Below are 25,224 nucleotides of genomic sequence, written 5' to 3' on the forward strand. Positions count from 1 at the left end.
AGATAGATAGATAGATAGATAGATAGATAGATAGATAGATAGATAGATAGATAGATAGATGGGATGGATGGATGGATGGATATAATTTATAGTTGGACAATCTGATAGATAGATAGATAGATAGATAGATAGATAGATAGATAGATAGATAGATAGATAGATAGATAGATAAGATAGATAGATAGATAGATAGATAGATAGATAGATAGATAGATAGATAGATAGATGGATATATATAGTTGGATAAACTGATAGATAGATAGATAGATAGATAGATAGATAGATAGATAGATAGATAGATGGATGGATATAAGTTATAGTTGGACAATCTGATAGATAAGTTAGATAGATAGATAGATAGATAGATAGATAGATAGATAGATAGATAGATAGATAGATACTTTAATATGAAAATATAATTAACTTAGGCTAACTGTGTAGTAAAATAAATTAAGGCAATTAACAGCAGCGCATCATCAGTAGTGCATAGCCTCCAACCGGAAGCTTCCTCGCACTGAGCGGAAGTGCAGCGGCTCCAGCTGTTATTGTTGACAGACGGAGCTTCGGGGGGAAAATGGCGGTGCCCCGTCGATCCTCGCAGCACCAACAAAGCAGCCTGCAGCCGTCTCCGCGGAACGCCTTGATCGCGTCCCCCCCTCCCGAATCGCCGTCCGCGATTATCCCCGAATCGACGAGTTTGTTGAGCCCCTCGTCTACTGGCGCAGCGGAATGCGGCGGAGCGACGATGGAGTCCGCAGCGGCCTCCTCCTCCTCCTCCGCCTCTTCCCCGGACCGGCCCGCCCCAGTAACAGCAGTGGCCGGCGCAGCGTCGACAGCACCGGGGAGCTCCAGCTGTAGCAGCATTAGTTCAAGCGCGACCGCGGGCAGCCAGAGTCCCGGCTCAGGAGCGACCAGTCCCGGGGAAGGAGTGTGCGGGGCTGGCGGAGCGTTCAGAGAGCTATTTGAGGCCTGTCGGAACGGAGATGTGTCGCGGGTGAAGAGGCTGGTGGACTCGGTGAACGTGAACGCTAAAGACATGGCCGGACGAAAATCAACCCCACTGCATTTTGCTGCAGGTCTATATTTATGTATTTGCCACATATAATGTGTTTTTAAGCATTTTGCTTTGTTTTGTGACCTTATAAAACAACAAAACGTCACCTTTGTTGCCTCTGGTTCCACAATAATCTGTTTTATAGAAGCATGAGATTTGTCAATAGAAGTAACGTTATATATAATGTATTTAGAGAGCGCGCGCGCGCTGTTTTCTGATAAAAATGATGTACTGTAAATTGACTACTCACAATGATTGTGTCGTGGTATAATCTTGCATAATGTATCATTTGAAGCAAATCTGCATGTGTAAAAGATGGGTTTTGGTAACTTGGAGATGTAATTGTGCAGTCCTGAAAGGAAAAGGACATAGTCTATGAGATAAAATATCTATTCAATGTGTTATAATTTACATTATGAAGTAAAAAAAAAAAAAGGCTTGCTTTTTAAAAATAACCTTGTGTACAGACATACTAATATAATGAGATATTTTCAGCATTAGTAAGCATAAGCGTGCAGTTTTCATGATCTCATATTAATTAAGAGACTATATGGATTATTAGCACTTTATAAAAATGTATGTCGCTCTGCAGGACCATTTAATTTGGCTAACAAATGACAGCACAGCTAGTTGATTTAAAACAAATAACGCAGTATTTCAATCAGAATTATGCTTTTTGTCAGTATCATTAACATTCTACTAAATTCTATCTGGTTTTGTTTAATGAAGAAAATCAAAAGGGTTTGAAATGTCATGAAAATTGTAGTTCACTTATTTTGAAGTGAACTATCATTTAAGAGAGTTGCTGCATCTAAACCACATACACATTCACTGTCATAAATGTATAATTTTTAACCTAAAATCTTTTCAATAGACTCGTTAGGTGCAATAAGATCTGATGTGTGATTTTTATTTTATTTATTTCATCATATTAGATTCAATGCATTTTAAACTGATTGTCATTTGTGATGATTGACAGGCTTTGGCAGAAAGGACGTGGTCGAGCATCTCCTGCAGACCGGAGCGAACGTCCATTCCCGCGACGACGGTGGTCTGATCCCGCTCCATAACGCCTGCTCGTTCGGGCACGCGGAGGTGGTCAGCCTCCTGCTGTGTAGCGGCGCGGACCCCAACGCTCGAGACAACTGGAACTACACACCTCTGCACGAGGCCGCCATCAAGGGCAAAATAGACGTGTGCATTGGTACGGATTAATATGAGAAATCCTGTGTTTTCAATTATAGTCTAATCAGACCAATACTGATCATTAAAAAAGCTCTAATAATAACAAATTCTTATGGTCACCGATATATCGTACATCCCTTGCTGAAAGGCAATGAATGAGTTGTCTAGGAATGAGTCCCTGTCAACATTGTGTGGAGTTGAGCAGTTGTCTATAGAGCTGTTCCAGCTGATGTTGCGTTCCAGCATGCTGCAGGATTGCTGTGTTGTGATAGTAATGTTGTTGCCCTGCAGCATTTGTCTCCTGCGGCCTGATGTCATAGTGTCCGGCTGAATACCTCTGTGCTGAGACAGCACTCTCAGTGAGAAAAACTGACAGGATCTCTGATGTTTGCATTAGTTGCACAATGAATGGGTTTGTCTGAGTACGGTGTGTACTGTTTCTTCGAAGTTATTTGGCGAAGTGTGGAGAGTGACCATTAGGGATGTGCAATATATTGGTGAAAATATCAGTTTTGGTCAGTATTACATATTTTTCTGGCTTATCCGGTTTGATATTATGCTGATATTAGAAACGGATAATATCAGGATTTTTTTAAAGATGTACTGTAATTAAACTGTGCACAATGTGAACTAACATGAAGAAACAATGAAAAATTGTCTTTTTATTAAAAAAGATTAATAAATGCTATAAAAAATATACTGCACATTGTTAGTTCATATTAGCTAATGCCTTAAATAATGTTAATGGAGGGAACCTTATTGGAAAGTGTAACCAAAAATATTTATAGTATGTAGATGGATAACTGTGTATATATACAGGGTATAGATACCAGTGAAATTTCACAATTCTCTATTGCAATTTTAATACCACAGCTTAAAACTACTACCCTAACATTTAAATTTAAAACATTATTAAAGACAATAAACAATCAGTAATAAAATGAAAACAAATAATCAAATTACAAGCAAAAGCACAAATAAATACAATATAACAATATACAAATGAAATAAATTAAGCAAATGTAAAATAACACTGCATAGTCTTAGTGTGTGTGTGTGTGTGTGTATTTATATATGTATGTATATGTGTTAAAATGTTTCAATGGGTGATTGTTCTAAAATTTCAAATTGCAGATCTAGTATGAACATTTTAGGTGGCAAAACAGTATAGATATTTATAGTTATTGGCCAAAGTTTTAAATATGATCTGCTTTTGATATCGTCAGTTTCAGTATCGGTGCATCCCTTATGACTTTATTGCTTGATTCTGTTCCTTACAGTGTTGCTACAGCACGGTGCTGATCCAAACATCAGAAACACTGACGGCAAATCAGCTCTGGACCTGGCAGACCCTTCTGCTAAGACCGTCCTCACTGGTGAGACATGCACGTACATACATCTGCTTTACAGTCATTAACAATCACACACACTCAATCTGATGAGCAGACATATAAATGCACATTGGTTATGTTTTACAATGGCATGTAGTATGTATATTATTCACAGTAAATAGATTTCTGACCGCACGGAATGCCTGAATGACTTGCTACAAAATGTGCAATATATAACAAAAGTGCCACAATGTACTGCACTCCAGTCTGAAAAGTGAAGGCCATCATCCATTATTTGATTGGGTAGCCATAATGTCAAAGCATTTGTACACAAAATTGGATTAAAATGCCATCTTGACAGCACTTGCCCAATTAAACTGTGAAGTTGCAGCAGAACACTTTAATCAATCCATACCGCATACCGTTTCACATGTTAATAAAAAAACTGCAAAGTACTGCATAATATAAACCGTATGCTTGTTTTCCAGTCTGAAAATAGCTACATTACACTGAACACTAAGCATATTCACACACACACGCACACACACGCACACACACCTTTCAAGTCTGTCTGACACCTGCTGTCTGTCTTTATTCCTAAGGTGAATATAAGAAGGATGAACTGTTGGAGGCAGCAAGGTGAGCCACAATAACTATAATAATATCAGTGTGTTGCTGAAATAAACACTTCTATAATTGGTTTCAAGGGGTTTTGGATTGTTGTTCAAACATCTTGATTTGATTGTTTGAGCACTGTGGGAAGAATGTGCAGAGCTGTAGGTGCTGTATTGGCCATATTGGTCATATGTTGATGTTTAGAAAACTTCAAGAATATAGCGTTTTTAGCCATTTGGTTTTCAATAAATGTTTTTTGGACTGGGGAGATTTTGAGTAAAATTGTCTCCTAAGATTATAGAATCCTAAATCCTAAAATTACAGAATATTTTCTTAGTAGTGAGTGATAGTGCAATGAACTCTTAAATTATATTATGTTAAAATATATGTGACATTAGACTTTTAAAGGTTTCTTGCTCCCAAAATCTGTTTTTATTGCTATGTTCTACCTTCTCTCTGATCTTTTAGAATTAAATAGATTTTTTTTGTAACTGTGCCTTGAAAAGACTCGTGACGATGTAAATTGGCTGTGTTTGCATGCGAAATGAGTAACTAAGTCCAATATAGTTCCTTTATCCTTTAGTTACAGCTCTCAAAACAACCCTAAAGCAAGCCGTTTTTGCAGCTAGGTTTCAATAATTTGTTAAATTTTGCATTTCAAAAGATGACGTGGTCCATTAAGTACATTGGAATCTTCTCTGACTGTCACTGATCCAGAAATGTCTTTTCTCTAAGTTGCCATTCCTAACAGTGTTTGTCTCCCTCTGTTTGAAAAACGTCTTTCTTAGGAGCGGGAATGAGGAAAAGCTAATGGCACTTTTGACCCCACTTAACGTCAACTGTCATGCCAGCGATGGACGCAAGGTAACAGATCTGAGTTATTTTATTTAATCAGCATACATTTTTCCGTAATGTTGCTTTTAATATTTGACATACCTTATAAGATGTAAATTCCTAGTATGACTATTTTAGAAATATTATGTCTGACTTTGTTTCCATACTCTAGTTCTGTTCAAACTCAAATACAGGATGTGATTTCATGTATTTCATTGGTCATGTAAATGATATAGATGTAGGTCAAGGCAATCCCAAGTCCCCTTGTTTGAGTTTTTTTCTTTCCGTAATACTGTGTTTAGAGTAAACAGCTCTGACCTAGTTTTACCCATAATGAGTTTAAGTCTGGACGTATGGTTGATGTAATTTTATAATGTTTGTTTCGAGTCTTAACTGCCCCATTGTTCTCTCTGACCGCTTTTTAATGTCAGTTATTTTTATGAGGGATTTCAGTTGATCTTTGGCGCTTATTGGATGCACATCTGACCTTTATGATGATTTAGGCAAAAGCTTGTGATCCATTTCTTTCTCTAAACATTATAACAGGACCGTTGATTTCCCTTTAAATCCTCCGTCATCCCTGATCATTTCAGGTCACTTCATTCATCAGTTCTCCCTTCAGACCTCTGTGTCTTTATATCAGAAGGGCTTTTTAGAAATTAGTTCACTTTAGTGTTTTTCTTAAATATTTGCTTGTTTTTCTTGTAGTGGATGTTGAGTTACTGTAACTCATGCTGTAGTATAGTGATATTATGTATTATTACTATATATATATTTTTTTTTTTTAGAGGCTGATACTTCTTATTTTTTTACCGGTACTGATTTTGATACCTGTGTGTAAATTGTAAAGTGATATAATTTGGACTGATAATTTGAGAGTAGTGTTTTTGAACTATTAACACCACAATTCACATCAAATACAGGACATTATAGTCGATCAAGCATAAATTATGTTTGAATGAACTCTACATAGACATTAATATTTGGAGTGATATCATGCCTTAGATGTTGTAAACCTAGAAATATCTTTGAACCGCTGACATTTTGTTTTGCAGTCTGAGATTCTTTGTGTGGCAACATTTATGCAACAAACATAGTATATATGAATGGTATCGTTTTTGATATCTGAGCATGAGCAAAGAAACGGTTTATAGACCTAAGGGATGCACTGATACAATAATAAAGGTTTTCTGTCATATGTGTTGTAAAGAATACAAAGAAATATTGTAGAAAGTAATTAACTAATTTTGTTTCTCATTTTCTGTCATTAAATTGTGTGTATGTACCGTTCAAAAGTTTGGGGTTTTAAATAAATTAATACTTTTATTCAGTTAAGGACACATTGTAAAGTGTCTTAGGATCTCAGTAAATACATAAATGAAATAAGAATTCTATTTCACATGAATTCTGCTCTTTTGAGCTTTCTATTCATTTATAAGAATCAGAAAAAAAAAAGCCAGTTTCCACACACAACTGTTTTCAATATTGATAATAATGAGAAATGTTTCTTGTGCAGCAGATCAGCTTATTAGACTGATTTCTGAAGGATCATGTGACACTGAAGACTGGAGTAATGATGCTGAAAACTCAGCTTTGATCACAGGAATAAATTACACATTATCATATATTAAAATAGTTTTTAAATTGTAATAATATTTCACAATATTAGTTTTTGCTGCATTTTTCATCAAATAAATGCAGTCTTGGTGAGCAGAAAAGACTTCTCTCTACAACATTAAGAAGTCTCACCAACCCCAAACTTTTGAACTGTAGTGTGTATATACAGTATATGTAAGTATTATATCAGCCATTGAAAATTTCAAATCAATTTTAGCATTATCTTGTGTGAACTGATCAATAAAAATTGAAATATACATTTCAAAGAAATAATGTTTCTAAAAAAGTAGCCAAATATTTAAGATATTGTGCTTCATATAGGATGCTTTAGCTGTTGTTTTAGGTTTCAAGCACCACAGTTAGCTCTGATGGATAATATGTTAGTTTATAGCTAATTTTTTGTTTTGTTTTTTTTTGTTTTTTGTTCTGGCGACATTCAGTCAACATCACAAAAAATGCTGGTAAGTTTATTTTGTGAAACAGAAATTAGTTTCATTTGGTCTTCTGTGATTTATTTATTTATATTTATTTTTTGTTAATTTTTGCCCCTAAAAATCCATCCATACGCTGGTTCACACTTAAAATGCACAGAAACCTGCCTTATTTTTCTGCTGGTCACAATCCATCAATCAACCAATAGCTCTGCTAATGTTTTGGTGACTCCTGCAGGTTCTGAAAACAAGGCTTTCATTTACCTCTTTTTTGACTCTTTTACAAAACTTCTCTAAACTGTCTTCCTTTGCAAGAACTCCACCATGTTTTTACCCCTAAACTCCACATCCACGCATCACCGCTCACGTTTTTGAATCCGTTTGTTTGATTTGTTGTGATCAGCACGCATGCTCTCCACAAACGTGGTGTTTAACTCCTGATTTCTGATTGACATCCTGTCCTGTTTAGATCCATTGTGTGTTTGCTAGAAACGTTGCACTGTTGCCCATTGCTTGTTCTGTACTCTATTTCAGTCCTCATTAATAATGATATGAATCTGAATGTTGCCTCTCCATCCTGCACTGAAAAACATAATTCTCTCAGAGAATGCATCATACATTTGAGGCACATCTTCATTACTAAATGGCTGCGTTGTTGAGATTGTTTTGCTGTGGTTGTGTTCAGGCTGTCATAAGGGCATGTCACCATTATTTCTTCATTATTCACTGCATGAACTGAGAATGAATTTGTAACTTTTTTGTGTGTTTAGACTATTTAAGTTACTAGTGGTTTGAGTCACTTATAATTATCTCTTTTTAAAGGGATAGTTCACCCAAAAATGAAAATTCTTTCATCAGTCAAAACTCACCCTCATGTCGTTCCAAATCCGCAAGACTTTTGTTCATCTTTGAAACATGCAGTAAATGAAGAGATTTTTTTTATGAAATCTGAGAGCTTTCTGTCCCTCCATTGACAGCTACGCAACTACCACTTTGATGCTTCAAAAAGTTCAAAAAGAGATTGTAAAACGAATCCATATGAATTGAGCGGTTTAGTCCAAATATTCTGAAGAGATTCAATCGCTTTATATGAAGAGATTCAATCGCTTTATATGAAGAGATTTAATTTAGGCTTTTATTCACATATAAACACTGATCAGGACTAAGCTACGTACTATGGGAGATCGGGCTTTCTGTGCAGCCGCTCCCAGTCCCACTGTGGTTGCTTTTAAATGCGGTCTTAAAACTCACCTTTTTAGAAGAGTTTTTTTTTTTTTTTTTTGGCTGATTTTTATATTATATTATTAACTGCAAATATTTGATATTTATTTTGGTTGTTTCTAAATTGTAGCACTTTGGGATTTTGCTTAAATGTAAAGTGCGTTACAAATAACATTTATTATTAATATTATGATCAGTGAACATAAACAGAAGCTCAACCGAACCTGCTTGACCCGTCAGAACAAACCTCATTGGTTCTTGCTGAAGCTCAAACGTGATGCGTAACACTAGAATGAATCTCATTGGTTCTCACACGTCAAGCGAACATGCTTGAGCTTCTGTTTACCACAACTGATGTGTGAGTTGATGAATGTTTATATGTGAATAAAAGTCTAAAGTCAATCTTCATCATATAAAGCGATCGAATCTCTTCAGAAATTTGGACTAAATCGCTCAATTCATATGGATTAGTTTCACGATCTCTTTATGAACTTTTCGAAGCGTCAAAGTGGTAGTTGCCTAGCTGTCTATGGAGGGATAGAAAGCTCTCAGATTTCATCAAAAAGATCTTCATTTGTGTTCCGAAGATGAACGAAAGTCTTACAGGTTTAAAACGACATGAGGGTTTGTAAATAATGACTGAATTTTAATTTTTGAGTGAACTATCCGTTTAAGCGATTGAGCTCAAGACAGATTGCAGCTGTAAAGGCCTATTTGCACCAAGAGGCAATAGTGCGCAACAGTGACTGCTCACTTTTTTTAGTGGTTCCACAAAGTATTCCTATTTTTCCCCATTTTCTTTAAAAGAATTTCAATAATCTTGCAATAAAGATACCTAAGACATGAACCTACCAATCCAACCGGCTCTGACTGACAATTGAGTCGAGTTGACATTACAAACTTGCTGGTCTGTGTACTTAAGGCAGTGCAATGCAAATTATGTGATTTAATTAAAAAACGGTGGTAAAATATAGAACTATTATTGGCTTAGTCATCGATTATAAGTATAAAACCAGAACATTTTTTAATTTTAATGCAAAATAATGTTGGATACTGACTCTGTTACATCATTTTCAGTGCTTCATGGGAGTTTGTTGTTGGTGCTGAGCTCTTTTGCTTTTTATTTCTGTTTCTATGGTAACAGTGGTTATTTTCTCTTATAGTTGGACTCTTCTAGGTTTATGGTAGGGACACTGAATTTCGGCTTCTAGAGAAGCATATACAATGACTAAGTATAAAACGCATCAGGCTAAGGCATGTGATTTGACCCAAGTGTTTCGCTTTTGGTGTGACCTTTCGTCTGTGATTTGTTCCACTTATTTGTTTTGTTCTTGGTGCGAGTAGGCATTTACCTGTTCTTTAAGATCTTTAATTGCATCCATATATTTACAATTCAATGTGGACTGTAGAAACAGATTTTAGAGGTACTAAAGGCTCGTTCACACCAAGGACGATAATAACTGATGTATATATATATGACGAATAATGATAAAGATATAGTTCTAAAAAACGCTCTAAGTATAAAAGAATAGCAGATTTCACACCACAACTATAACGATAATGGCTAGGCCTGTCGCGATAATTAAATAACCGTCTGATCGCGATTATTGCGCTCTTTTATAGGCCTACGGCACAAGGGGGAGTCATGGACCAAAATAAATAGACAAGCACTAATTACGTTTTCCAGCAATATATTCAAAGTCATCTGAAGCTTAATGTGAGGGACAGTAGTATATTTACATTGTTAAATTAAAGTTCACAAACTCGTCTGCAGCTGTCAATCATTCCGTTCAGCATTCAAACTCTGCAGCTGTCAATCATTCCCGTTCGGCATTCAAACAGCGCGCGTCGTCCGGTTACGACAGGATACACGGTAAAACTTTCTCCAATGTGACATTGACGTTATAATGCTTGATCTGTAGATAAAGTGCTGTGGATTTGCATAAAATGACTTTATTTTGCTGGAGTTTTTTGCTGTTTCTAAATGACTCGCTCGCTACCGTGTGCAGCACAAGGACTATGAATTGGCATCAGACGCACAATAACTGGAGTTTAAAACTGTGAAGAAACAAATGATCAATAAACTGTTGGACTGATATACACTAGGATTTGTGCCCTCGACATTTCTTCGCTTTGTGCCGTGAACTTTTAAATGCGCACTTGTGCAGCGCTGCGCACTGTGACTCCATGTTGCATTAAGCACATCATTCTGCACCCGCGATGCGCATACGCGCTTTGTTCCGCTCTGTTTTGAAGCGTATCATATTATCATGGTTTGTGCACATTTGTTTTTATTAACATGTTTAGATTTTATTAAATTACTGTGCAGATGTTTTAAAAAATTACTTTTTGCTGCTGATTTATACACTTACTAAGTTTAATAAACAAATTGTCATATTGAATATATTTATTTAATATTTAAAGGTGTTAACTGTAATCTTACACTGCAAAATGATAACTTACAAAGGATTAAATTCATCACAATTATTTAATAAATGAAGCACAAAGCCCTAAAACTGACAATTAATCGGCATAACCGCAATTATTTTTTAGACAATTAATCGTCAGCCAAATTTCATAATCGTGACAGGCCTAATAATGGCACAGAGAAATTATATTGTTGGAATCACTTTCAGAATGTTTTTTTTCCAGCTGATGAATGATAAAAACATTGACAGCCAATCAGAATCCATCCTGCTTTTGAGAGCGCGAGCATTTAAAGTGGCTGATGGCACACTTAGAATAAACAGAATGATATTGTGCGTTTGTGTGGACGCTAATATAGTTATCTTTAAAGTTATCGTTCTTGGTGTGAACGGGCGTTTAGGCACTGCTTCGCATTTGCATCAAAAAAACATCAAGGATGAAATTTCAAAACTGAAATGCATTACACAAGTTAGCTGTCTAATGTTGGGATGAGTTACAAGCAGGTTTATATAATTATACTTGAGTTTGGGTTATGTGAGATGAGCGCTTGTATTACTGATGATCATTAATTTAGCTCCATTAAGTGAACTGAATATATTTAGACGGGTTATTAATTTTTCTCTCTTCTTTTCCAGTCCACCCCTCTTCACCTGGCCGCTGGGTATAATCGTGTGCGTATAGTGCAGCTACTGCTGCAATACGGTGCTGACGTCCATGCCAAAGACAAAGGGTGAGCAACTACTACTTCCTGTCTCTCTCTTAAACATGTAGTGTCCAGTATGTAAAGCCAACTTGAAATGTAAATTTCATGAAAATGTATGTATTATTTAAATACACTTCCATTCAAAAGTTTGAGGTCAGTAAGATGTTGTTTTAAAGAAATTAATACTTTTATTCAGCAAGGATGCATTAAACTGATCAAAACTGACTGTAAAGTCTTTTACTTTGTTACAAAAGATTTCTTTTTTAAATAAATTGTCTTCTTTTGAACTTTCTTATTCATCCAAGAATCTTGAATAAATACTTATCATGGTTTCCACAAATATGTTAAGCGGCACAGCTGTTTTCAACATTGATAATAATCAGAAATATTTCTTGAGCAGCAAATATTGGAATGTTGAAGGATCATGTGACACTGAAGACTGGAGTAGTGATGCTGAAAATTCAGCTTTGATCAAAGGAATAAATTACACTTTAAAATATATTTTAAAGTTCTTTTAAATCGTAATGTTTAAAAATATTACATGATCAAATAAATGCAGCCTTGGTGAGTGTAAGAGACTCTTTCAAAAACAACAACCCCAAACCTTTGAATATTATTAGTATTGTATATGTGTATATATAATACATAATATTTGATTGCATATATTATTTATTTTAAATAATCTGCTCTGAACAATCAGACCAGGAACGTGTATTAACACAAGGTCATCAGCGTTTATCATGATCTTTTGATAAATTCTGAAATAATAATTTTTTCTCTATCAGTGGTCTGGTTCCTTTGCACAATGCGTGCTCTTATGGTCACTACGAGGTCACAGAGCTCCTGTTAAAGGTAAATGGAATAATCCAGCCAATACTTACTGATTGATATATATCTGCTCCTCCAGCACAGATGCTTTATTGTTTTGATTCTGAGTTTCTGCTTATTGTGATTGACGGTTTCCTGTATGTCTCGCTCCCAGCACGGGGCGTGCGTCAATGCCATGGACTTATGGCAGTTCACCCCGCTGCACGAGGCGGCCAGTAAGAATCGAGTGGAGGTGTGTTCACTGCTGCTGAGTCACGGCGCCGATCCCACACTGCTCAACTGCCACGGCAAGAGCGCGGTGGATGTGGCGCCCACACCTGAGCTTAAAGAGAGACTCACCTGTAAGTGCAATACACCCTGCATCCGCTTATTTCAATATATTAGGTGCAATCATTTGATCTTTTGCGATTTTCCTTCATCCAGATGAGTTCAAAGGACACACGCTTTTGCAAGCGGCCCGTGAGGCAGACATGGCAAAGGTCAAGAAAACGGCTCAAGAGATCATCAGCTTCAAACACCCTCACTCGCACGACTCCGCTCTGGTGAGCGCAGGGCATGATCTCTGAACGCTGAGGGTTTTGATGATGTGTTTATTAAGATCTCTAACCATTTTTGTTCGCAGCACTGCGCCGTAGCGTCTCCTCATCCCAAACGCAAACAGGTCACAGAGCTGCTCCTGCGGAAAGGTGCCAACATTCACGAGAAGAACAAGGAGTGAGTGTTCTACTTTGTTAGACACATTGTTGAATCTCTTGGTTGCTGTTTCTCACATTCGCTTATTCTTTCTTCCACTAGTTTTATGACTCCGTTCCACGTAGCGGCTGAGCGGGGTCATAATGATGCGCTTGAAGTCCTGCAGAAACATGGAGCGAAGGTACCAGCATGGGATATGTTCCAGGATCTAGTGAGCTGCTTTGCTATATGCCGTCTACTTTGGCAGCTGCTTTCATCTTCAACTATATAAATGTATCTGTTATCTCATACCTTACCATATGGGATACAATGTGTTTCACACTTCAGGCTTCTTTTTTTAATAAATCAAATTGTAAATTATAAAACAATGATACATTAAAAATGTTGGTAACACTTTACAACAAGGTTTCATTTGTTAACATTAGTTAATGTATTAACCAACATTAACTAACCATGAGCAATACATTTGTTATTGTGTTTGTTAATCTTTAACGTTAGTTCAAATACAGCCGTTCATGTTAGGTCACAGTGCATTAACTAATGTTAACAAATACAACTTTAGATTTTAATAATGTATTAGTAAATGTTGAAATTAACAAAGATAAATAAAAGCTGTAAAAGTGTGGTTCATTCTTAATTCATGTTAACTAATGTAGTTAACTAATGCTGACTAATGAAATCTTATTGTAAATTGTTACCAAAATGTTATATACTGTACTATAATTATGATGTATACTATATAAAAATGGCTTTTCACTATATAAATTCCCTCAAAATGCAGAATATTTGCACACAAATATTGAGTGAAATTGTGCCATTTTTAACTAGGAGCTATTTTCTATGTTTGGGGTCGGTATGATTTCTCGGTAACACTTTACTTGAAGGGCTGTGCATAAGACTGACATGACACCTTCATAATCATGACATGACACGTCATGAATATGAAGGAGGTTTTATGCATGTTAATGACAATTGTCATTTTGTCATCTTTGTCATGACAACTTGACATTACCAAGACAACATAACCCATAACGCTAAGTAGTTTCTTAAGTTTGATAATTGATCTGCTATGTCATGTTTATGACACATTTATGACAGGTTATTATGATGTATTGGTTTGTCAAGTTGTCATGACAAAGACATCTCAAACAATCTCATATTTGCATAAAAATGTCATAATTGACCGAATGACACTTAATGACATAAACATGCATAAAACCTCCTTCATGTGTCATGTCATGATTATGAAGGTGTCATGTCAGTCTTATGCACAGCCCTTCAATTAAAGTGTTACTGATTTCTCTTCTGCTCTTCAGTAAAAACAGTAATATTGTGAAATTTTATTACAATTTAAAATAACTGTTTTCTGTTTGAATATATTTTAAAATGTAATTTATTCCTGTGATCAAAGCTGTATTTTCAGCATCATTACTCCAGTCTTCAGTGTCACATGATCCTTCAGAAATAATTCGAATATGTTTCTAAACATTGTGCTGATTAATATTTTTGTGGAAACTGTAATACTACTACAAGCGGACCCCAAACTTTTGAACAGTACTTTATCTTTATAATAAACCTTTTTCACTGAGCTTTGTGAGTGTGTGTGTTCAGGTGAATGCTGTGGACACACTGGGACAGACAGCTCTGCACAGGGCGGCCCTCGCTGGCCACATCCAGACTTGCAGATTATTGCTGAGTTACGGAGCCGACCCGTCAATCATTTCATTGCAGGGCTTCACAGCTTCACAAATGGGGAATGAAGCCATTCAGCAAATACTTAATGGTAGTTTTACATCCGTTACTCTGAGCTTCATTTCCAGTATGATTAATGAATTTTCTGTTTCATTTCTAAAGATGTCCTTAATCTGTAATGATTTTCCTGCATTTATTTCTCCAGAGAACATTCCTCCCCGTAATTCGGACGTGGATTATCGTTTTCTTGAGGCTGCTAAAGCCGGAGACCTTGACACAGTTAAGGTAAATAACAGTTTAGCAACTTTAAAGTTAACATGTTCAAAATCCATTTCACTTCAGCAATGTGACGTAAAACACACATTTTTTTTTCGATTTTATCCATCAGGAAATCAATAGCTATGTTTACTTGCACTCAAATAATCTGCTCATCGTATTTATGGCTTAATCGGACTGAAAAGCCTTCATGTAAACACCTCGACTAATTCGATTGAGCTCGATTTGAATGAAGTTAATAATCTGATCAATAGAGTGGTGCAGAACCAGGAAGATGTTTTCTTTTATTTATAATGGTAAAATAAGGTCTGTGGTAAACATAACTCGACGATACTTGTTCTACAAACTAAATTGCACACACAGTTTGTTTTTTATTTCTAGATAAGAACTTTTGGGGTGTGAGTGTGTGCCGTTTATGTTGTAGACTGTAGAGCAAAACCACAGACCTTATTTTATTCATTTTACTCAAAACAAAACAAAAAACATAGGAAAATCTCAAAGGAACCAGCAGCGAATTAGACTTCTGGGGAAAATGGGTTCACGTAAACATACCTAATAAATTATTATTATTCATTTGATGGTGGTTTGTGAAGGAAGATGTTTATGTGTGTCCTCCATAGCAACTGTGCTCCCCTCAAAACGTGAACTGTCGTGATCTGGAGGGCCGTCACTCCACCCCGCTGCATTTTGCTGCAGGCTACAACCGTGTGGCTGTGGTGGAATACCTGCTGCATCATGGGGCCGATGTGCACGCTAAAGATAAAGGGTACGATCATCTTCCTCTGACTATCATTGCTCTGTGTTGGCATTATCTGACTGTCACTGACTCTCTATCTTTCTCTTGATCAGTGGTCTGGTTCCTTTACACAACGCGTGTTCGTATGGTCACTATGAGGTGGCAGAGCTGCTGGTGAGACATGGAGCGTCTGTGAACGTGGCGGACCTTTGGAAGTTCACACCATTACATGAAGCTGCAGCCAAGGGCAAATATGAGATCTGCAAACTACTGCTCAAGGTTTGATACCTCAGATGGAGAAATCATGCACATGTTGGCCTCATAATGAATATCATGATTGCATGGGAATTTCATATTTTCATATCGTTGAGACGCTCACTGCTTATTTTGCCACACTCTACATTTCACTTTCGGCTCACAAATACTATCAAATAAACAAACCCATGTTTCGTAGATTATGCGTGAATAGAATATAATAGAAGAGAATAAATATAGTATTATCCAGTGTCCTATATTTATTTGGGATCGAGGTATTCCGATTGAATATATATATATCTAAAAGTCTATAGACTATAGAACGCTATAATAATATATATTATAATATTGATATATTCCAAAAAGTCTATCTATTTTTATCTAGAATCTGACAAATTTAAATATGAAAAAAATACACACATATACATACATACATATATATATATATATATATATATATATATATATATATGTATGTATGTATATGTGTGTATTTTTTTCATATTTAAATTTGTCAGATTCTAGATAAAAATAGATAGACTTTTTGGAAATTATAATATTGTAATATACATAATGATATTTTAATAAATATAAATACTTAAATATCTGTAAATATATCATAGTTATTATTATTATAAAAAAAGTGTCCTAAAAATATCTGTTAAAAAACAAATTAAGATTTGTTCACTAAGAATTTTCTTGTTGAGAATCTCATTAAATATTTTAGCTGCCATTTAGATTAAATCCAGTTAAACCATTCACCAGTCATTTTACGCGCATGCTACTTTTTCCTCACTTAAAGTCTGTTAAAGGTGAAATTGTACCTTTAACTTCAAAATGATGTTTTGCTGTTTTTTTTGCAATCTTAAATCATATCTACTCTCTCTTTAGCATGGCGCTGACCCATCTAAGAAGAACCGCGATGGCAACATGGCTCTGGACATGGTGAAGGACGGAGACACAGACATCCAGGACCTTCTGCGTGGAGACGCTGCTCTGCTGGATGCCGCTAAGAAGGGCTGTTTAGCTCGCGTGCAGAAACTCTGCAGTCCTGAGAACATCAACTGCAGAGACACACAGGGCAGGAACTCCACACCACTGCACCTGGCAGGTAACGTGCTTTCTCACACTGAACACGCATTCATCTCGTCTGTTTGCTGTTTTATTAATGAATTAATTCATTTTTGAATGAATTCAGCTGGTTACAATAACCTGGAGGTGGCCGAGTATCTCCTGGAGCACGGAGCGGATGTGAACGCTCAGGATAAAGGAGGACTGATCCCTCTGCATAACGCTGCTTCATATGGGGTGAGAGATCAGGCTGTGGGAAGTTTAGTCTGCATAAATTACTTTATCTTTAAAGGATTGGTGTTGTAGAATACTTACACCAGTCTGAAATGTCACATGATCCTTCAGAAATCATTCTAATATGCTGATTTGCTGCTCAAGAAACATTTATTATGATCAGTATGTTGAGAACAGTTGTGCTGCTTAATGTTTTTGTGGAAATGGTGATAATTTTTTTTTGTTTCAGGATTCATTGACGAATAGGAAGTTCAAAAGAACTGAATTTAATGTCTTTACTGTCACTTTTGTTTAATGCACAGGAATACATACTGCATACTGAATACAAGTAATTTCTTTTTAAAAAAAATTCTTACTGCCCCAAAGTCAGTAGAGAACAATGCGATACCTATATGTATGTATGTATGTATGTATGTATGTATGTATGTATGTATGTATGTTGTGCTGAACCGCAATATTGTGGTGGAATCATGACACTAATACTGCTTCTATAATTGCCTTCTCTCTCGTTCTGTCCAGCATGTGGATATCGCTGCCCTCCTGATCAAGTTTAACACGTGCGTGAATGCGACAGATAAGTGGGCGTTCACTCCGCTGCACGAGGCTGCACAGAAGGGCCGTACACAGCTGTGTGCACTGCTACTGGCACACGGCGCTGACCCCACCATGAAGAACCAGGAGGGACAGACCGCTCTGGACCTGGCCACGGTAAACTACCCTACCACAACTGTTAGATAACACTCTACTTAAGAAAATATCAGTGTTGACTTGGCTTTAAGATAAGAGATTGATCCTGGAAGATAAACTTTATATCATTGCAATTTGCAATAAAAATGTTAAAGTAAAAGTGAAAATGTATGCATTTACATGTATTAATTTAGACTTTCAATGCTTTGTGTAAATTTACTTCTAAAATAAACTTCTACATATGACATGTTTCTGAAACAACAGAACTTGTGAAAAACAAATTTGATTGAATTGTGGAAAATTAGGCTGCAATATTATTGGTCAGTGTTATTTTCCTCACTTATGTAAACAGAAAAAAAAGTTGTTTCAGTGGTGGAGAATTTTATTTAACTTTTTAACTTTTAACATTTTTGCATTTAGCAGACTCTTTTATCCAGCAGACACAACTTACAAAAGAGGAACAAAAGCAATTAGTCAAAAAGCCGACAATAATCGTAATGAAGATTGTAAAAACATAACACTCTACAGTAAAGTCCAATTCATTAACATTAGTAAATGCATTAGCTAACAAGAAATAACAATGAGTAATTAATATTTTACAGCATTTATTCATTTATGTTAATGTTAGTTAAAAAATATAATTCTTCATTGTTTGTTCATGTTAGTTCACAGTGCATTCACAATTGTTAACAGATACGACTTTAAAATGTATTAGTAAGTGTTGATATCAACATTAATTAAGATAAACAGATGCTGTAGATGTATTCATTATTAATTCATGTTTGCTATCGTTAACTACTGTTACCAAATATAACCTTATTGTCATGTGTTACCAACATTACACAGATGAATAATGCACAATATGACCAGAAACAAAGGTTGATTTAGATTTTTGGATTTCGTGTTCACTAGTAAGGCTCTGATCAGGTTCATTCATCTGTGTTTATTAGGCCGATGACATCCGTGCGTTGCTGATGGACGCGATGCCTCCTGATGCTCTTCCCAGCTGTTTCAAACCGCAGGCCACCGTCCTCAGCGCCGCTCTGATATCACCCGCCTCCACACCCTCCTGCCTCTCTGCCGCCTCCAGCATCGATAACCTGGCCGGGCCCCTCTGCGACGGGGCCAGTGGAGGGGCGGCAGGACCTGCTGATGGAGCCGCCGGAACTGAGCGGAAGGAAGGAGATGGTGAGAAAGATCAAGATGTTGTGAAAAGAAGTTAGTGAGAAGAAACAATAGAACTGCCTCAGAAGAGTCATTCATTCAGGAATCAGAATACACTGATACCGTATTGCTTTGATTCTCTAAAAAGAACCACTTCATAGCTTGTTCTTGAACCGAATTACACTGATCACCGGTGTTGGGCTTATGCATCACAAGTAACGCGAGTGATGTAATCAGATTACTTTTTTAAAGTAACTGGTAAAGTGATGCACTACTTTTAAATTTACAACAGTTATTTTTTTTTAAAATAAGTTACTTTGTTTTCCCATTTATTGACTGACAGCTCTCCTTTCCCCATGTTGAGAGAAATCAGGAGTGTAGAGGCGTTGTGTGCGCTGTGTAAACATGATGGTTATTGTAGTTCTAGACTAAATGTGAGCACATCTCACTATCGCAAAAGCAGATTCAGCATTCCTCAAAATGAATAAAAACAGTGCAAATGTAGAATATTATGCAAACCTGCAATAATTAAATTATTAATTTAATTCTATTCTATTCTATTAATTTATATTCTATTCTATTATATTCTATTTATAGAATTTATAAATAGAATTTATATTAGAATATAAATTCTATTTATAAATTCTATAAATAGAATTTATATTATATTAATTTATATTCCTCAAAATGAATAAAGACAGTGAAATGCAAACTTAGAATATTATGCAAACCTGCAATAATTAAATGTTAAATAATCTCACTTTATTAACCAATTAATAAGGAAAACTGACTTTAGTTAATCATCATATTTGTTTCATTTTATTATTTTTAATGCTGAAGTAAGAATGTTCACTTCATTCGTTCGTTTATTCACTTCACTTTTAGTGTGAAATGGCCTTTACATTTGCCAAAATTAAAAGTTTTATTTTTAAACAAACAAGCCCAGCCCAGTTGAGAAAAAGTTGCCAAAAAAGTAACGTAGCAAATTACTTTCCATAAAAAGTAACTAACACAATCCGCGTTTCCATTACCCTTCAAATTGCGCAAATTGAAATTGCGAATTGAAAATACGCCCAATGGAAACGCGTCAATTTCGCAAAAACTCCCATTTATCGCAAAAAAGTTTTTACGCTCGCATGAGGTGCTTTTTCAGGCAATTCGAAAAATAAATATTTCGCAAAACTGCAATGGAAACAGTTTTTGCGCATTTACAGGTCAGCTGACGTAGACGACGCGGTGTGTTTGGACAGAATATGAGACAGAGTTCTTTATTAAATTCATAAAAGACAAAATAATTACAGCAATAATGGATTCTAAACCTCAAATAAATGCCACAGTCAAGACCTCGAAGCAGATATCAGGGAGAAACACCCAGAAACACCTCATATGTGCCGCTCACAAGTATAATAAGGGTCGTTCCTTACCATTAATGCTTGGAAAACACAAATACATCTTCCTACCAACGTCCGTTGCCATGGTTTTTGGAATGATTTTACTTATCGCGAGAGGAAAAAATGAAGTTTTAGTTGCATAACATCGGTTAATGGAAACGCCGTCATTTCGCAATAGTTTTTTGTCAACATTTAGAAAAAATCGCAAAAGTTTTGCACAAATCTGTAAAGGAAACGCACTTACAGTTTTAGGGAGTAAAGCAATATTGTAATGCATTACTTTTAAAGTAACTTTCCCCAACACTGCTGATCATGCTGTGTGACTTTGACTCACTAAAAATTACTGCCTTATAAGAAACATTTGGTCTGGAATCAAACTACACTGATCGCACTGATTTATTCAAAAGAACCGGCTCATGAGTCATTCGTTCGGGTATCGGACTACACTTCTGCTGATGAATAGTATTCCAGTAAACACTGTTAGACTACTTCAGATCATCAATTTGCTCACATTGATAGAGGAATGAAAGTCTGAGTAACGCTAGTAGAATTTTATATCATTAAAATCATTCACTTCTGAAAAAAATAAAAAAAACTGTTTACATTTTTGCAATTTTTATTTTGTTAAAATGTCTTTTTGTACCATAGCTGTCCTAGATATGAACATCTCACAATTCCTGAAGAGTCTGGGGCTTGAACACTTGAGGGACATCTTCGAGAGAGAACAGGTGAGAAAGACAGAGACATCTTTCAACTTTTTTATTTCTTCTAGTGCAACGTTTTTGCGTGTTTGTAACGGTGTGTCCTTTTTCCGTTAGATCACTCTGGACGTGTTGGCTGACATGGGTCACGAGGAGCTCAAGGAGATCGGCATCAACGCTTACGGACACCGTCATAAACTCATCAAAGGCATTGAGAGGCTTCTGGGAGGACAGCAGGGTGAGTGTCTGTCTCATAAAACATCAGTTCTGCTGCTCCTGCTTGCATCAGTATATTTTTATTAGATTTGAATCTTGTTATCTGTAACGCCGCAGGTGCCAACCCATACCTGACCTTCCACTGCACCAATCAGGGCACAGTTTTGATTGACCTGGCTGTGGATGATAAAGAGTTTCAGTCTGTTGAGGAAGAGGTAAAACATGAACACTTCTGGGCTGTTTCAAATAGCCGTCTGCTTGGGCTCTGTGTGATGAGTGTTTGTTTTTTGGTCACAGATGCAAAGCACAATTCGGGAGCACAGGGATGGAGGAAACGCGGGTGGCGTTTTCAGTCGATATAATGTCCTCAAGGTAAACACACACCAAATGCATTCAACATTAGTGATATTTAACTGATCTAAAATAGGTATTGTTGTCCAAAAGAGTATTACATAAACATATTGTATGATCTTTTTTTTAATATAGAAACATATCTTAAAGGGTTAGTTCACCCAAAATTGAAAATGATGCCATCCTCATGTCGTTCCAGACCCATTAGACTTGTTCTCTGGAACACAAATGAAGATATTTTTTATGAAATCTGAGAGATTTCTTTCTTTCCATTGAAAGTCTATTCACCCAAAGCTCTGACGGTTGTGAAGAGATCGTAAAGAAAGTCCATGTGAATTTAGTGGTTTAATCCAAGTCTCCTGAAGAGACATGATCGCTTTATATGATTTTAATTTAGGCTTTTATTTACATACTGTATAAACATTGATCAGCAAACATAAAATCAAGCTCAACTATATTTGCTTGATGCACGTGAACAAACCTCATTGGTTCTTGCAGAAGCTCAAACGTGATGCGTAACACGAGAATGAACCTCATTGGTTCTCATGCTTGAGCTTCCTTGACCATATTTGAATCCTGTAAACATTGTTTGCTGATCGTTTGTGTTCCGAAGATGAATGAAAGTCTTATGGGTTTGGAACGACATGAGGGCGAGTAAATGACAGAATTTTCATTTTTGGGTGAATTATCACTTTATCTATGTCTGTTTTACTCTTGAGCAAAATCTAAAGCCTGTTTTATACTTCTGCGTCGGACCTACGCCGAAGCCTCTATGCTGTAGGCAACGCGTTGGTTTTCATTTATACTTCTGCGTCTTGTCCGCGTTGACGCGCGCAGAGGGAGCATGTGAAACCCGAGGGAGCGGTCCTAGCAGACCAATCACAGCGCTTGTGTCCGCGTAGAGTTGACGCGTTGTTACATTTTTGGAGAGGTGCATGTAAGGGTACGCCGAAGGGTACGCGCGCTACACACAGCCTACGACGTAGCTACGGCGTGAGTTCGACGCAGAAGTATAAAACAGGCTTAACTGTCATCTAATTGTCACGTAGATCCAGAAGGTGGTGAATAAGAAACTGAGAGAGCGATATACACACAGGCAGAAAGAGATTGCAGACGAGAATCACAACCACCACAATGAGCGAATGCTGTTTCACGGTAAGTACAGAACTCGCTTGTCCTATGAATTGAAAACATACTTAGACAAATGAAACGTAAAGAATAAAAGTAGTTTTATTTATAAACTTCAGTTTCATTTCAGTTTTTATATTTAGTGCATAAATTGTAGGGCTCATTTATATATATATAACAATACATATATTAAACAATATATCACCTTGTAAGGACACAAAGAAAATGGTTTATTCTAAGATTTACCTTTTTGTCCCAATGTAATTATCGTCATACTGGGAATTTGTTTATTTTTTTGAAAATGCTTTATATATATATATATATACAAAAAATCCTAAAAAAAAAAGTCATGCAGCATAACTGTTTTCAACATTGATATGACACTGACTGCTGAATATTCAACGTTGCATCTCAGCGATAAATTATATTGTAAAATATATAAAAATACAATCAATTTAAATAGTAAAAAATATTTCAAAATATTACTGTTTTTGCTGTATTTTTGATTAAATAAATTCAGCTTTGATTAGCATAAGAGACTTCTTACAAAAACAGTTTAAAAATTGTATCGACCATGCTCTGTTTGAGCTGCTAATTTTTAATTAATTAGTTTTGGTAGGCCATTATTTTTATCCCTTATAAGACCACAAACCTTACCATCTGCCTATACAAATTAAATTATTAATACCAAATGACCTTCAAAGTTCAAGTTAAAAGTACTTTCTGTCATTGAAATGTGCTGTAAATGCATCACTGCTATATGTAGCCATGATTTGCGTTTTGCTTTGAGTTGAGTTGTTTTCCTTATCATAATCCTAAGCATGTTTTGTTTTTTCAGGATCTCCGTTCATAAATGCCATCATCCATAAAGGATTCGATGAGCGTCATGCATATATTGGTGGCATGTTTGGAGCTGGCATATATTTCGCAGAGAACTCGTCTAAGAGTAACCAGTACGTCTATGGCATCGGGGGCGGCACTGGCTGCCCCACTCACAAAGACCGTTCCTGTTACGTGTGCCACAGGTACATGAACACACCTGACACAATAAGACATGCAACGTAAACATATGCACAAGAGGATGTTCTTCATGTTCATGTGTTGATTTCCCACAGGCAAATGTTGTTCTGTCGTGTGACATTGGGAAAGTCCTTTCTGCAGTTCAGCGCCATGAAGATGGCCCACGCTCCCCCTGGACATCACTCTGTGATCGGCCGTCCCAGTGTCAACGGCCTGGCCTACGCCGAGTATGTCATCTACCGCGGAGAACAGGTACGCCAAAGACCAATGATAGTTCCAAGTTGTTTAACAGCCTTTTCTGGAAAGTTTGCTTTGATAAGTTGCTTAATTTTGGCCAGATTTTGTTGGTATATCAGGGCCTTTAGTGTAACCGTAGTGTGTTAGGGCCGGTTCACACAGAACGCATTTTTGATGCAGGCTAGGTCTCTGTTTTAGAATGGCGTGTCATGCGTGAGACGCCGCAAAAGATACGAAAACAATGGTTAAACACGTCCGCCTAGCACGTTTACATTGAAAAACAATGGAAAAGTAACACAGTGGAAAGAAAAAACATGTTCTGTGTGAATGTCCCCTTAATGTGTTTTGTTGTTGTTTTCCAGGCCTATCCAGAGTATCTCATCACTTATCAGATAATAAAGCCGGACAGCACGCCTCAGTCCTCCACAGGAGCAGAGCAGAAGTCATAGTCAATACACTGCGTTTCACACTCACTCACTCACTCGCTCACTCATTCTTTCTCACTCTCGTTGCACAAAGGAAATGTGAACTTTCCCATGTACCCACGTCTTACCCATGGAATTCCCATGTATGAATTATGAATTTGCACTTTTAAAAACAAGTTACTTAAGTTATTTGAAAATAGTTGCAATTGTGAAGTTTAATGTACAGGTAGTATAAAGAAAACATGTAAAACTGACTGTTTAACAATGCTATTTGAGTTGTATTTTAATGGAACCTTTTTTTTTTGAGTCTGTTCATTTCTTTTAAATAAATCTCATCAACAGGACTCATTCATATGACTCGCTTTTGATTGTTTATTCATATGAAATGGTATTGCCTTCATTATATTTAGTCTCAGCATTAATAGCTGAAATTGCAAAGGGGAGTGAAAATGAACCATGACTGCAGAAAAAACCCCAGTAATATTGTGAGATATGATTACAAATTATAATAGCGGTTTTCTATTTTAATACATGTTAAAATCTAATTTATTCCTGTGATGGCAAAGCATCATTACTCCAGTCTTCAGTGTCACATGATCCTTCAGAAATCGTTCTAATATGCTGATTTGCTGTTCAGGTAACATTTCTTCTTCTTATCAATGTTGAAAAACACTGCCTCATATTTTTGTGGAAATAGTGAT

At 36.4% G+C, this 25,224-nt stretch overlaps 1 protein-coding gene across 4 annotated transcripts; it reads left to right on the forward strand.

The window, feature by feature from the left end:
* Positions 1–516: 516 nt before the first annotated feature.
* Positions 517–24,867, forward strand: tnksb (tankyrase, TRF1-interacting ankyrin-related ADP-ribose polymerase b). 4 transcript variants are annotated; one of them, XM_084114614.1, is made up of 28 exons: positions 517–1,076; positions 2,034–2,258; positions 3,520–3,615; positions 4,173–4,209; positions 4,974–5,049; positions 7,077–7,097; positions 11,351–11,445; positions 12,204–12,270; positions 12,401–12,587; positions 12,670–12,788; positions 12,869–12,960; positions 13,042–13,120; positions 14,551–14,722; positions 14,837–14,916; positions 15,528–15,673; positions 15,757–15,922; positions 16,790–17,009; positions 17,097–17,206; positions 17,723–17,911; positions 18,841–19,078; positions 21,094–21,173; positions 21,264–21,384; positions 21,480–21,577; positions 21,660–21,734; positions 22,763–22,868; positions 23,680–23,866; positions 23,957–24,113; positions 24,461–24,867. In XM_084114614.1, the coding sequence occupies exons 1-28, from the start codon at positions 575–577 to the stop codon at positions 24,545–24,547; spliced, it is 3,828 nt and encodes a 1,275-aa protein (XP_083970740.1). In that variant the 5' UTR covers positions 517–574; the 3' UTR covers positions 24,548–24,867. The 4 variants fall into 4 exon arrangements, with proteins under 4 accessions (XP_083970740.1, XP_083970739.1, XP_083970738.1 ...); XM_084114612.1 differs by having other exon boundaries at positions 521–1,076; positions 13,042–13,150; XM_084114613.1 differs by lacking the exon at positions 7,077–7,097 and having other exon boundaries at positions 13,042–13,150.
* Positions 24,868–25,224: the final 357 nt, after the last annotated feature.

The sequence above is a fragment of the Abramis brama genome (assembly GCF_963993115.1).
Source record: "Abramis brama genome assembly, chromosome: 5".
NCBI lineage: Eukaryota > Metazoa > Chordata > Actinopteri > Cypriniformes > Leuciscidae > Abramis > Abramis brama.